At 43.0% G+C, this 15,338-nt stretch overlaps 1 protein-coding gene across 3 annotated transcripts in view; it reads left to right on the forward strand.

Moving 5' to 3' along the window:
- LOC123749752 (annulin) overlaps nt 1-15,338 on the forward strand; it is a 39,149-nt gene continuing 23,811 nt past the window's right edge. Inside the window, exons 1-2 of one of the 3 annotated variants that reach the window (XM_045731889.2) lie at nt 1-516; nt 14,103-14,126. In XM_045731889.2, the coding sequence (XP_045587845.1) occupies nt 378-516; nt 14,103-14,126 (163 nt within the window). In that variant the 5' untranslated portion in view covers nt 1-377. The remainder of the gene's footprint in view (nt 517-14,102; nt 14,127-15,338) is intronic. The other 2 variants (XM_045731874.2, XM_045731881.2) reach the window with 2 other exon arrangements.

Raw genomic sequence — 15,338 nt, forward strand, 5'->3', positions numbered from 1 at the left:
AGCTCGTCGACCCTCCACCACCACCACACATTCACCAGTTGGCAGCCCGCACTCGCTCACTAAGCTGCCCTCTACTACTCGTTCCCCGAGCTGTCTTCTACACTCTCGGGCATCTCTTACCACTTGAAACGTAATCCCATTACCGTCTTGGCTTTGCCAACGCTCGCGTTATTCTTCCTTTAGTGTTAAATTCACGCACAACGTTTAATCGGTAAATTGATTACTTTTCGTAGCTATCACAGAGATATTTCATACATTAGCGCCTATATCACATAACGCGCCTCCACGGTCAACTTTTCGTAAAGTTACTAAGCAATACTACAGGACTACAGGTATCCCAACCTGTCCTTTGAGACCCGCTCGACGACACCGTCAGGATGGGTAACGCGTTCTCCAGTTGCCGGGAGTCTAGCTGCTTCAGCTGGCTCTTCCCCAAGAAGCCCAATAACTTGCCCTCCAAGCCCGAGCCCGTCGACCGCCCCAAGCCCATAACACCAGAGTATACGGAGGACGCTGGTAAGTTAACCACTCTAGTCATGTTCCGCCATATATTGACAGGTATAATGGTCTCAATATTAAATGAACAAATCGACAAGGGCCGTGACGTGGATTCGAACGTGCGTCTGAGAGCATCCCAGACGCTCTCAACATTGTCTGAGGGTAAAGAATCACTGAAGTGATATCTTTATTTTCAGAGGATAACACCTGGATTTCTTTCAGGAAGCTCTGTCTGAAATTAATTTAATATTCACTGGGATGAACGCCAAATTATCCCACTTTTATATAAAAATCCAAATGCAGCTACTGCATGCTGTAGAAGTTTGCATGGTAATAAACCTTGATTGGGGAAAAAGGCTTGGCTAGTTAAATTAAATCTATAATAATCGCCGGGGCATTGTAATTCCTGTGTACTATAGTAATGTAACTGTTTAAGAGTGTTCTCCTTTAACTCTTAAATACGAAAGTTTGTAATACTAGGCTTTCTAATTAGTGTCGGAATTACCAACGTTATCTTGTTCAGAGTATATTACCCAAAGGTTAAATGGATAATTACTGAATATAATATTCCTTGTAATACTGAACTCGTAATGCTCGTGAACGTTCATGCATGTTAGTATTTTTGGCAATAAAAGCTAATTGCTTTAGTTGGCACTCGACCCATGTAAGTGCTTGTTTAGGAATGACACCGCTCATTGTGGGTGCATGAATGGGTGTTTAAATTGTTAAATTATAGCTTTTTTTTTATACACCCCTACAGATATTAATGACCCCCGGCAGTACATAGCGCTGTAGTGTCCACTAGAATAGGCTACATCGTTAGTTCCTGGCTAGAGGCCTAAATATTAGGCGAACAATTGCATGACAAATAGGGCCATGCAAAGAACGTGAAGGCTTGTATTTCCATTATGACTTGGCCGCAGACACATCCATTGTAGGGAATAATGAAGCACTAAGACTCCCTAATGCGAGGAATCCCAATTGAAATGTGATAGAGTAGACAAGCCCGGGACGCCTCCCAAACTTGCTTCCATGGTAGTATCCTTCACAGTTCCGGCAATAATTATTGGTATTAACGAACAGTCTCGTGTAGTTTCAAAGAAACGTACAGGCTGCCAGGCTCTTGGACTAACTAGCCAAGAGCTAGTTAATACTGTTCATCTTTGAACGGCGTTAAAGTACTAAGTTAATCTATGCAAAATATCTGACCCACTCCCAGGGTGTTCGTCATGGCCTGCATGTTAATGTTTCCTTGGTAGTCGTGTATAGTAAAGAATGCTAGGCAAATGTTTAGCTACCGAAATAAACTAGATAGTTTACACTATGTAAAGCCCCCTTAGGCTTTACATACTCACAGTAGTGCATAGGCAAAGTCTAATCTTTTTTACTATATTTTATACTTGGTTACTTTGGTTCACTTTCATTTTTGTTCATTTACTGATATTTGCGATGAAAGTTGATTTGCATTCCTCGGGTCGAACGAAACTCTGACTAGGGAAAATTTCAATTTGATAAAATTTAAGTTTAAATGTCCATTGACACCTAAAATTTGGGTGTATATTTCGAATATTAAAAATAAACGTCCAGCTCTTCCTTTACAAATAAGTTTAGACGCAGTTCCTGGTGGAAGAGCCGTTGCTCGCAGTTAATTTGTGTTGAGAATCTCGAACTAGATCAGAATGACCAGAGGGCCCGTTGCCAAGCTGCCTGCCATGGCTGTAACCTACTTTCAACTTGGAATTAATCACATTAATAAAAGTGTAAATGTTAATAAAGTGCAAAGGTTAACTTTAACGTTATTTAAGGTTGCGAATGAATGCTTAAATACTATTCTTGGCATTATCTGTTGTCCTGCTAAAATGAGATTATAATTTAATACTGCTTGACAAAACTCGTGTTTGCCTAATATAATACTATTAACACCAAGGTACGTTCCGGTTCTTGGCGTTTAGTCATATTGTCTGGGCAGGAAACCTGTTGCTTACCAAAGGCTCATTTAGGCACAGGATCAGTCCTTAAACAGTATTCGATCCAAAACTGGTATTTAACTTCCAGGTAAAAAGTTTCTGGGCGTCTGTCCTGCTCGGGAATTTAACCCGGGACCCTTTGGATGGTCAGAAAGATAATCTGACCTAAATGACCCTCAAATTCTATAGGGGTAATGATTCTAGTCTTATAATCTGTAAGGGTCAGGGTGTGTCCGGGAACACCTCGCCTAAATACCTTGTCAAGTACTTTGACGAGCTGAATTAAATTTACATTTTAGTATGAAAGCTGTGCATGCTGTGTGTAACAAGAATGCTGTTCGTTAGTTCTCGGTAGTTTTCACCCCATGTTGTATCCAGGGCCTACTGTGGTTTCGTTAACGTATTGTTGAACGTAGCCTTCTCTGGCAGGTCTTCTCCTTACCTTATGTGGCTCGTGAGATTAGCGAGAGATGACTACTGATGCAGTAGGCTAGGCTCGTCGCTGTCCACAGGCCGGGTACCTGTGGGGGAGGGCCCGGTACCTGTATGGGGGGTGGGCGCACCTGTCCTGTTTCTGGGTCCCGGTGGCCTTGTAGGATTTGCTTTCAGGCTTTGTTTGGCATGAAATGACTGTTTACACTCTAAATTTAGTGACTCTTTAACTAATCTGAGAACAGTATTTCTGGCGTGGCAGATGACGTTATGAAGCGTCATCAGGTAATGGAATGTAGTCACTTAGCAATTCCCTACTCTCAGGATAAATGTGGGATGCATAATAAATGAACTCTAGATGGCTCGCTCTAGTCGGTATTTATACGGTGGTATATTAGAAACTCATTGCGCTTGATCTTGTTCTATTTTTTTTAACGTAAACACCCTGTCATTAAGGGTGTACGTGGAAGGACAAGTGGTGCAACCAGAACGTTCGTGTGGTGGCATACTGGGGTGGCGAGGGAGGGGTGGATGGCAGGGCTCCCCCCTGCTGGAGGAAGCATGTGGCCGCCCCTGGGGAGGGGGTAGCAGCGGATAGCAGGGTACCATATGACCCCGGGGGGATGGTAAGAGGCGGTGCTGGGTGGAGGACCTCAAGGGGAGGGCGGGAAGGAGGGCAAGGTCAAGGGTGGCGAGACACACACAGGAACAATAGCCTCATTAATCAGTATCAAAACGTATACAAAGGCATCAGTGTGCGCGCTTCACAGTATTCATCTATAAACATCCATACGTGCTGAAATACTCGTTAAGAACGTTACACTCGCAGCTCCCTGACAAGAGGAAGCTTGGCTTCGCCGCCAACTAACGCACGCACTCGCATGATAGAGCCCAATAGGCTCTGAAATCTATACACGGGTTGATACAGTTGAGGCGCTACCAAAGAGCCAAAGCTAAACCCCCACAAACACAACTAGTACACATTGTCAGCAAGGCGGACATCCCACCTATCATAACTCGTATAATTGTTGGAAGTATGTGTTGGGGGGCCTACCTATGCCCACGGGAGACATCTCCAGTCACGCAGGGTGCAGTCGCACCTCCACAGATCAAATATCTATTGATACTGGTAATGGCTCCAAAGGGCCACCACTTTCGGGCTATTCGTGCCCGTGCCACCTTTTGGGTGGCTTAATCTTCATCAATCTACCTATGCCTACTTGTGTCGACTCGACACCGTAGAGAACAAGGCAGTCATTGTACACTCGTCAGAGGTGGCAAAGACCCGTACATAGAGCTCTACGCCAGTCTGTCCTTCCTACACAGACGGAGAGTTACATGGCCCGGTATATATACATGTATACACATTATATTTTATTAACAGAATAGGCAACAGGTGGTTTTTATACTGCATTCTTGCCCACTGACGCGCTAACTACGACCAACAGCAGGTCGGGGTTCAATCCCTGACCGTCCAAGTGGTTGGGCACCATTCCTTTTCCCCGTCCCATCCCAAATCCTTATCCTGACCCCTTCCAAGTGCTTTATAGTCGTTCTCCTGATAGTTCCCTTCCCTCCAAAATGGGGGGGGGGGGGAGGACCAAAAGTGTAGTACATTTTAGGAACATGAAGATACATTGTATAAACTGGTATGATGAATCGCGTGAATGAGAAAGATAGTGGCTTTACAGGAATGTAAAATAAACTTGATTTCTATGTCCTCTGTTAACCCCCAATGTACCTTGTATATAAATAAATAAATAAATAAATAAATAAAATAAGTGTTAAGCAGGGAAAGTTTTTTCTACCGCAGACGTGGTCAGACATTTACAATGCTAACCACATGTATACATCATCTGTCCTCCATGGGACAGGATGACATATATATTAAACATAGTCCAGGGATTTATTGCACAATCTACCACAGAAGGTGACTGTAGTGCTTTTAAAATGCTAATCTAACCTACTGAGGGAAAGAGGTAGGGGTAGTTCTTGCTTGGGGGGGGGGGTGTATACATAGGCTCTTGTGTGTATGGAGGCGAGTGGGGGGGGGGTACCAAGTGGTGTGTTGAAAGTGGTTTATGCCTTTCATATTTTTTTAAGCATTGCACAAAGTTTTCAAGGCATCACTCATGCTGTAGGTACGATACTAGATGGCATCCGTAAGAGATTGTAAAGGGATTATAATTAGTTTTGGATACCATCTCTAAACTAACATGGCTAAATTAGAATGCAGCCTTTATGAAACGTAACTGTACGTTGGTGCCTCGTCTCGTAACGTAACCAAGCTTCCAAACATTCAGCGCTAATGGGGAAAGATAATTCGGGCTGTAAAGCACTGGTATTCGGAATTTATTTTAGACATGTTTATATATTTTTTTTTGTTGTTGCCGCCAGAGGCGGCTAGTTTGTGTACCCCATACTCGTCCTCTGAACGGTAGCGCAAAAAGCATTACAGAGAGCACAAAAGGTCTTTATCAGACCTCATCTTAGGTCTTGAGCACACGGTTTTAAACTCTGCGAGCAGAAATTGGGTCATATCTCGTATTGAATGTCCCGTTAATAATAGACCTTGCAAACCTACCGGTATGAGGTACTTTGAACTTAAGTTACTCTAATACCAGTGTTCTTTTGGATATTGGTTCAGAATTTACCACAGACTAAAGACAAGCCTATTCTGACTAAACTTCCTGTTAGATGGCTTTTAACTCTCTGGCTAAGAACTTTATATTAGGCTTTCACAATGCTCAAACATAAGTGTCGTAGAGGTCACTTTAGTGACCAAAAGTCGCCCTTATCAATACGTATATCCCCAAGAGCCACACGGGTTTGGGAAAAGCATAGTCGAATCAAAACAGTTGTAACATAACTACAGTCGAGTTAATTCCACCCCGTATGACGTAACTAATAACCTAGCTAGACAATAAACTATAAGGTCAGCCAGAGGATAGGATCAGTGTCAATAATTCTGCCCTACTTTAATTAAAAAAAAAAATCCCAGTTTCGCTCCTAGGATATATTCTTTACATCTAATATCACAAATGTTGACGGAAAAAAGTCGAAATACTAAAATTAAATTGGGAATCTGATTTTTCTCATTGATAATAGGTAAATTGTGGTAATGTGAAGACTGTGTGTGTGACCATTGTGGTTTTAGATAGTCTTAGCGTAGTGTACCCTCCTGTCTGTGTAGGCAGTCTTAGGGAAGGTTTAAGTGTAGTAGGCTAGACAGGAAGTTCCTCCGGGCATGTTTGTGGTATTTGTGGTGTGGGGGAGAGGCGGGAGATGACCTGTCCCCCACCCTTGCACCCTTCCCCACTCTTGCACGCTCATCCCCACTTCTCACCCTCTGGATGCTTGGTCTGCCCCCTCTTCCCCTTTTCTCACTCTGGATGTTTGGGTTCCGGCCCTCTTCAGTCCCCCCTGTAAATCTTGATAAAACACGTGTACATACTCGTAGTCTAGTTATCCATTATACGTTCTGTACGAAGTAAATTGTCTAGTTTATATTTAAATCCAGTTCTAAGAAAATCAATAATGCAATGCTATTAACCTTTTTAAAAGGTTTAAAAAACTGCAAATCTTGCTGCCACGCTTCGAATTATGCGTTCTTTGTTTACAATCCCTCCATGGCGCGAGTTTTTATGAAATGTTCCCACGAGCTACAGGGTCAGTGGGGTGTTCGTGATTGAGGGGGAGGGATGAACCCGCGCCGAGCCCTCATTATCTTCCAGACCTTAGTTAGATCTTGTCGCTGATGTAGCTGGCTGATCCTTAACGCAGTCTGGCCTTCCCTAAGTTAGTGTTAACTAGACTTCACACTAGAAGGTGAAGGGACAACGATGTTTCGGTCCGTCCTGGATCATTCTCAAGTCTGTATTTGCAGAAATTAGGTTTTCTTCAATAAATAGGGAACGAAGAGGGGGAAACCAGCATCGATGTTTCTCTTGACACGGCAAAAAGGTTCTAGCTGTTATTATAAAGCTGTTCTGGTTATAAAATTAGTTGTACGGGACAGTTGGCTGTGATTGATTGAAGAAGATTAAGCCACCCAAAAGGTGGCACGGGCATGAATAACCCGTAAGTGGCCCTTTTGAGCCATTATCAGTATCAAGAGCTGATACTAGAGATCTGTGGAGGCGCAACTGCACCCTGCGTGACGGGAGATGTCTCCCGTCTGGTTGGCTGTGAGCTCGTATCTGGTTTTTGTAGAGTGGGGAAGGTTGGAACTGTGGCTGTACTGACTAGAGGGCACCTGGGGACAGCCTCGCCTCGTTGTGGGGAGGCGGGAGCCAGGCCCACCCCTTGCATGTCCTACTTCGCCCTTCAGACTAGCACTGTCAGCGGGGACAGTGCTCACTCAGTAGACTGCACCTGCCAACGAGAACTGAAGAGGGAGATGGAGTGAAGATGCCGGACCCTCTTGTAAGACTTCTTGGTGCTTAAGAGATGTTTTCTAGATTCAGATTCTCGGAACAAAAGTTGCAAGTAGCACGGGCTATGGTGAACCCGTAGTGGACGTCCTGGCACAGGAACGAGGCTGTGAACAAGCCGAAAGGGTTAGCAGATTAGTAAAATCGGCCGCTCTTAATACAAGGCAAAGCTTCTTAAGTTTTACGTAACATTTGACGGCTCAAAATCGTCAATAACATGTAGCTCAGACTTCTGTTGAACAAATACTAGACTGCATAACATTCATATTGATGGAAAATACTTTAAACCAAATAGAGAATTGCAGGAATCCTAAGAAACGAAGATTCCTGCAAATTTTCAAATTCAAATTTTCCATTCCAATTTTAATTGTAAATAAATTTAACATGCCATACGAACCTTGATGAAACTAGTTATTATGCTAGTTCCCTAGTGTTAGAATCGTAGTGTTTCCTAGTGTAAAGGAGGAATTGTACATGTCTCAGAATGTTCGGCAATGTTTGTGATGTGTGTATGCATGAACGAACACGTATGTACTGAACGGGGTGAAAATAGCTTGGGCTACCTCATCCCTTTGTGTATATTTTACCTCGATAAACTTGTTTCAATTTCAATCGTACAGCAATAGATCTTGTACGTGAAGGTTATCGTACTCGTGGCTGACGGCTCGCTAGACGTTATCATGCACTGCGCCGCAGACCCGCGTGACGGTTTTAATGCATTAATTGGTAGTCTGACCAGACGATGTGCCATCTTGAGTGAGATATCTTGTAAGGTGGTCACGCTAGAGGAAGTTTTGGGAGGGAAAGATGATGCAACTGAAGGTGATTTTTTTAGGGTGGAGAGGGTGATAAGTGGGAGAAGCACACCAAAGGTAATTTTTTTTAACTTTGATAAACGGGAACAAGGCTTCTTGAAATTCTGACTCCGGCCAGTTTCCCACTCAATCTTGATACACTACTTCTCACTACTCTGAAGGTAACAGATGGTCCACATCTGGTGTGTATACGGACACTGATACATCTCTTGATTCCAGCTGGAAAATTCTGAAAAGATGTGGTCCTGCGGGCCGCTCAAAGCAACAGCCTGGTGGACCAAGCTCGCAAGTAAAGCCTAGCCTCGGGCCGGGCTTGGAGTAACCCCCAGAACCCTATAAAGCAGGATAATAGGTTTAGGCAGTCACGTTAAAATATTTGCAAGAGTGGGATATTCGGAAATCTTAAATCTTTCATTTTGTAAGTACATTATTAAGCAAAGTCTCATTCTGTTCTGCATCTCTTGGCTTGGGATTCCTGCCAACATTGTAGTAGCGATAATACGTAGTGAGCGTGGCTGGGCGCAGCTTGTAGTGGGCGTGGCTGGGCGCAGCTTGTAAGGGCCGAGCTTGTAGCTAGGCGTGGCTGGGAGCCTCCAGCTTGTAGCTAGGCGTGGCTGGGCCTGTACCATGTGGTGACGGGGACATTGTTTACTTTTGCATTGCCTGCCAAGTTAGACGGTCGCGCCCTCAAAGTGTGTAATCCTCGCTATACAGGGTGGTTGCAGCTCGTGCCTGTTGAACGTTTTCAGATGACAGTAGCTGCGAGGTTTGGGACGCTATAATTGGGTTAGGATGGTCTACGGTGATAACTTTGATAGCTTTGTGGTGTAGTGGTTTGACACAAAGCACAGATATTACATAATCACTAGATTGAAAGCACAGATATGATCAAATCACTAGATTGGATCCCCACTACCAAAATGGTATCTGAATGCGTGATGGAACAGACAAAGCATGGGGCTCTTAGATTGATAAGGCTAGAATTTTGTTTCTAGGTTGTTTTCAGACTGCTTATCCCTCCAAAGTATGGAAATTGGTCATTATTACCTTCTAACTTTGCTTTGACCTTTGCCTCGGACAGTTTCAGAGTTACCTGAAGGCTGCCGACTTGTGCAACGACGTCACAGCTCTGGAAAAGGAGTCTGCAGCCTTAAAGTCTTCCTTAAACATAACTATTCGCATACCTTAAGTCACTAATGTGTTAAAAAAAATTCTCCCTACGACGGTCTCGCTTCATGCAGGCCGGCGTTCAATCCCCGACCGTCCAAGTGGTTGGGCACCATTCCTTTCCCCGTCCCATCCCAAACCTTATCCTGATCCCTTCCCAGTGCAATATAGTCGTAATGGCTTGGTGCTTTCCCTTGCCTCCCTCCCCCACGTCCCCTCTCCAGCCTCGAACAGATAAACATTTCCATTTATGTATAAAGTAAAAAAAAATTAAAATGGGCTGGTAACTTGAACACGATAGGGACAACACGCGCCCTATTTAATCTCTTCCATTTCAGATTTTATGAAAATAACTTGGCCGGTAACCCAACACGCCTAAGTTTCTTAAAGCATTTAACTTGGGTCTATCCCGACATGCCTATGTCCGTCGTATACCCCAGACCCTTCCCTCTTCAAATTGGAGCGATGCCAGCCCCGCTGGTCTCCAATTTGGTACACACACACACACACACACACACACACACACACACACACACACACACACACACACACACACACACACACACACACACACACACTTAGATTAATATATACATTAACTGTGTACAGTAACTAGTTTTATCAGACTGTAATTCGCTTAGGGATTTAACCCCAAATAATTTAGTCTATATGCCTCTGCCATATTCCGCTACATACTTTATAACAGTACCTGGTACCCATGCTGTGGGTAACTGAACTAAAACTTCAACATTGTGTTACTCTCAAAATTCAGTTTTAATCATAATGGAAAACGTGTGCAAGAACGTTTAATTTAACACGAATTAATTTGCAGATTAAAATAGCTTGTCGGTGACGCTGTTCGTCCTGGGGAGGACCGGGGCTCTGGTCAGCCCACCTCCCTGCCTGGGTATGTGGTGCCCAACGCAGCAACAGTGCCCAGTGTGGCTAACTAACATGGGGGGGAGGGGGGAGAAGATGCCATCATAATCCCCCCAGCCCCCCCCCCCCAGCACACGAACAACCACCACTACGGCCTTGCCAATCTATTCCACCTTAATCCATTGGCGAGCCGTTGTTGTTAGTTTCCCTGCGTTCAGTACTCGCAATATGGTAACATGGAGGTTATAGTTCCTAAAGTAATGAGGTTGGGGGGAAGAGTTTACCTGGTTGATGGGGTTTCTGGGAGTTTTTCCTACTCCCCAAGCCCGGCCCGAGGGCCAGGCTTGACTTGAGCTTGGTCCACTAGGCTGTTCCTTGGAGCGGCCCACATACCCACCACAGCCCGGTTGGTCCGGCACTCCTTGGAGGAAACAATCTAGCCTAGTGGACCAAACTCTCAAAAGTAAAGCCTGGCCTCGGGCCGGGCTTGGAGTAGAAGAAATCCCAGAACCCCATCAAGCAGGTAACCAGATCATAGCCCTGTTTATTGTCCTAGGCTTGTTCAACCCTGGAGTACTGTTGACTGCGAAGTTATCTTAAGTTTCTTGGCGTATGCCGTTACCATTTTGTTAATGCAATGTCTAGACATGATTGCTCACGGGTCTATAACGTGTATATACCTTCCTCTTTGATTTTATTTTGTAAAAGGCTCTTGTTTTTTTCCCATAATTGCAGGCGCTAAAAACTTTCAAAATTTCGTGTGTTCCACGGCTTAAATTAAGTTTGAAAGGTTGCAGTGTTAAATTGATATTTATTTGAAGTGGTCTGCGAAGCAAAATGGTTATTCAATTTTGTCTTCCCAGGTACTGGGATTAGTAATACCGGAATTTGCTTCACCAGCATGAAGCATAAGCTTGGTGTGGACGGTAGGTAATGGGACGAGGTGGACAAAGCAAGTTTGTACTATAAGTGAAGTGATAGGAAACGGACAGAAATGGAAACATTCAGCTTGGACAATACAAAAAAAAAACTAAAGATTACTATAAGCAGGAGAGGAGTCACAATAACGTGGCTGAAAAACGTTGACCGAACCACACACTAGAAAGTGAAGGGACGACGACGTTTCGGTCCGTCCTGGACCATTCTAAAGTCTATTGTGGACTTGAAATAAGATTACTATAGTGGCACGAAGCTGGCAATAGCTGAATGAACTCTCCCAATCACCCCCCCCCTCTCCCAGCAGACAGTGCAAGCAAACCGTGAATACCCTATTCCACCCCTCCCCCCCCCCCCCCCCCACTCCCAACAGCTGCCCAGATACATTAAAAAGTCAACAGTAAGACAAACCAGACATGCCCCACCAGGTCTTACCCCTCCCTCTTCGCTGTAAGCGGCATGGAGTGCTGGGGAACACGACAGTTGAGATGATCACTAAAACACACTACTATGTAGCCTCTCCTGTCGGTTGAGAAGTGTGTACTAGCTAGCATTGTAATGTTGTAAATGAATAATAGCCACGTCTGTGATAGAAAAATTAACAAACACGCCTTCCCCCCAGACCTGTCGGATGGCTTATAATCCTATGATTAAGATTCGGCTACTGGGAACAAAATTCCAGGTAGCACGGGCTAAGGTGAGCCCGTAATGGACTTACCTGGCACAGGAGCGAGACTGTGACTTAATCCTAAGTGTCGCTCGTATAAATAGCCGGGTCTTCAATGTTCGGGGTTGAATAGTTCTATTTAGTACAGGAGTAATCGGCTATTTAACACAGCCCGTTCCCTGGAATTAACCTAACCAACACACACAAAAAATGGATATTAGTCGTTGCTTTTCATAGTACACCTTATTTTGTACATTGGGGACCATAACATGCAAAGTAGTTAGGTGACTTGGAGCACTAAATTTTATTCTTCAAATAACTGCTGTCAGTTGACAAGTGTTTTGTTACTAGACATTTTAATATATTCCATTAACAAACTCTGGTACAATATATGCATCACTGATCATGCCTGCGCATTCCTAATTGCATTCCACAAAATAACGTAAGAGTATCTTCTTGGAAAAGTCTTAAATATACAAAATTCAAACCTGTCCTTATCTTGTTTTTCTAGTTTTTTTTTGGTGGGTGAAATTACAACCCCAAATTATGCAAGTCATTGTCACCAAGGCCTCTGTTCTCTAGTTAGGGATGAGTCTTGAAATAGAGAAGTTTTGTCGTAAAATATATTTAAAGGTAATTTTTGAACAGCTTCCAGAGGTAATTGAAGTAACATTTCGCACTTATTCATCTGTTATTAGCTTGAAAATTTGTGATGTAGAAGCGGAAACCTAAAGTGCATCATGAGACACCCGCTCACATGATTGATCATGTACTCAACCATGGCGTAACAGGCTACGTGCGCAGACACATGGCGCAAGATTAGGCGAGGTGTCATTTCCTAGAATTCTTTTAACTGGGTTCCAATACATTCTTAGAATGCGCAGTTAGCGTTAACAATTGGTTAAAAGCATGAGTTAAGTGTTGTCCTGCATGTGGGTTGGAGTGGTGTCGACTTTCACCAGATCCAGCTTAAGCCTTGGGGGGGGGGGGGGGGCGGGGCAAGGCTTAAGCTGGGGGAGGGGGGCTGACTGGACTGCCCCCCCCCCCTCTCGCACCCCCGACCAGTTAACTGTATATTTCAAAAATTCCCCTACATGGGAAAAACTAATGTACTTCTGAACATAAAATCTAGACACCACTTTAATTTTTCTCTCGTTTACTTTGGCTTAATTTTGTCGCCGAACACAAACGTTAATGTCGCCATGAACATTGCAGCCATGAATTTGTTAAGTTTTGATGTGCACAAGAGTAAAGTGTGGTTTTGTGTATATATAGAAAAGATAGTTGACGAGGTATTGGGCTGAACAACCTTGACCTTGCAGAGAGGGAGTAGTTATTTTTTTTTTTTTGGGGGGGGGGGGGGGTTGCAGAGCACTGTAGGCTACAATGACCAAAGTCCTGAACAAATAACTTTTCAGCTCAGATAAAATGTGTAATAAATTTGTTGAATTCAAAACGCAGAAAATGGATCGATACCGTTTGCGAAATAAATTATGAAACCTGTTATTTGTCATACTGGTGCATTTCGTAACATTGAGAGTTTCCCCAGACCAAATAAGGTTGATAGTTCAATGTGGTAGATTTGGTCATGCTTGTACACATAATTTTGATACAAGGTTAGTTTTTAGACGCCACAGTGTGATCTTGAGGACTTTTGGTGGCGGCTCTTCACAAACAATATAATTAATAAAGCATACAAAGTTGAGGTTGTGCTAAAAGTAAACCCATTAAAGATAACTTAGAATATTGACACTAATGTTTGCATTGTGTGAATCCAGTACGGTATTGGGTCTAACTATAAACTTCACAATGCAAGCAAATAGATTTCATGTACGTAATTATAAGATTGATTGGAGAAGTTTGGATATCTTTGCCTGTAGATTTAGATAACGCTACAGACTCTGCAATTGTTTTACACCTGCAGGCACTGCAACTCTGCATGTCGGTTTAGCGGCAAAGTAACCTAATATTAGTTAAGTTACACATTTCAGTATTAGGCACTGATCTCTATTCTGTAAATGAATGTGCTCACTAATGAACATTTTCTAGCTCATTGCTTTCTTTTTTAGAGTAAATTATAAGCATGCATCCACATTTTTACTCTAGTCTTAACCAAGTAACTCTTCAAATTTGTATAATATACATAAATTAATCTGATTTAAACTTGTGAAACTACTCAAGTAATTTATAACAGGTTCTTCCAGTTTCTAAATTTAGGCTAGACTATTATTTCAAACTTAAATGTATGGCATGCTAAAACTTTTTTTTTCTCCTATTCAATCTTATTTTTTGGACGGTGGTGGTGCAGTAATCATAGAGGGGATTCTGGGAGGTATGTGTGTAACTGTTTTACAGCTTCTACCGCTGTAAATAGCTTTGTATAATTTGCTTCCTTGCATTTAATTTGTAAAGACTTTGCTTCAAAAGCTGCTAACTCTTGTTTCAATAATTCGGCATTGCTAATGGCGTTGTCAACAGCTTAAATATGTAATATTTTATAGTTAATACAATCGTTTATCGCTTCACACTGCTTGATGCTTCAGAATTATATATTATAGACATCTATAACCATAAAATTATATGTAATTGGTAATTGACACGGATAATTATACATAACTGGGGAAGAGTATTCCAGAAGAGACGCTGTTCAACACCAGTCATAGCATCATAAAACTAATTGTGTTCATATGTAAGTATATATTATGTATAGCGTATTGGTAGATGAGAATTCTTTCATAATTTTAGATTTTAATTGATGCAATAGTTGTCTTGTTATGGTTACTGCTTTAAAGTTATAAGTTTGTGACCATGATTTTAGATTTTTTAGTATTTTATATTGTACAGCAGTGATATTTAAGGTGAGAGGGTGGAGACAGGGTGGAGACAGGCAAGATTTAGTTAGGCATGAGTTAGACGAAGCTAGCGAATCAATCTGTCCCCCTACAAAGAACGTCGCATTTAGCTCAGTATGCGTTACACAAGGCCAAAAATTGTGTACTAGAAAATGGAAGCGGCTGGTGAAAGTGACTACTGTCCCATTTTCTGTTTTGGGTCCTCTGGTTGGTTAGGAGAGACCACTTTAAATTGACTTCTTGACGTTGGGCACCTTAGGAGGACGGACTGATTGCTTATGCATTAAAACCATATAAAGTTTATGCCGAATTCGTCATATTTTATTTGTAATTGTTTAAATTTGCCTTGTTTTAATGTAGTACTGTAGTAAGTTTCCTGCTACGCTTGAGGGCTTTTGGTTGTACGAGGTGACCTTGAAGCACCAGTGGTATGTACTGCTGTATCCAGCGCGGGTGTCGCCAGGTCCAAGGCATGAGGCCCACACTTGAATAATACATCGCAATTTTACGTCTATTTTCCCTAAGGCCAACCACTTAAGGAAAGGGGGGGGGGGAGGCAGTAGAGCGACGGTCTCGCTTCATGCAGGTTGGCGTTCAATCCCCGACCGTTAAAATGGTTGGGCACCATTCCTTCCCTCTGTCTCATCCCAATCCTTATCCTGACCCCTTCAAAGTGCTATATAGTCGTAATG

The sequence above is a fragment of the Procambarus clarkii genome, chromosome 4, assembly GCF_040958095.1.
Source record: "Procambarus clarkii isolate CNS0578487 chromosome 4, FALCON_Pclarkii_2.0, whole genome shotgun sequence".
NCBI lineage: Eukaryota > Metazoa > Arthropoda > Malacostraca > Decapoda > Cambaridae > Procambarus > Procambarus clarkii.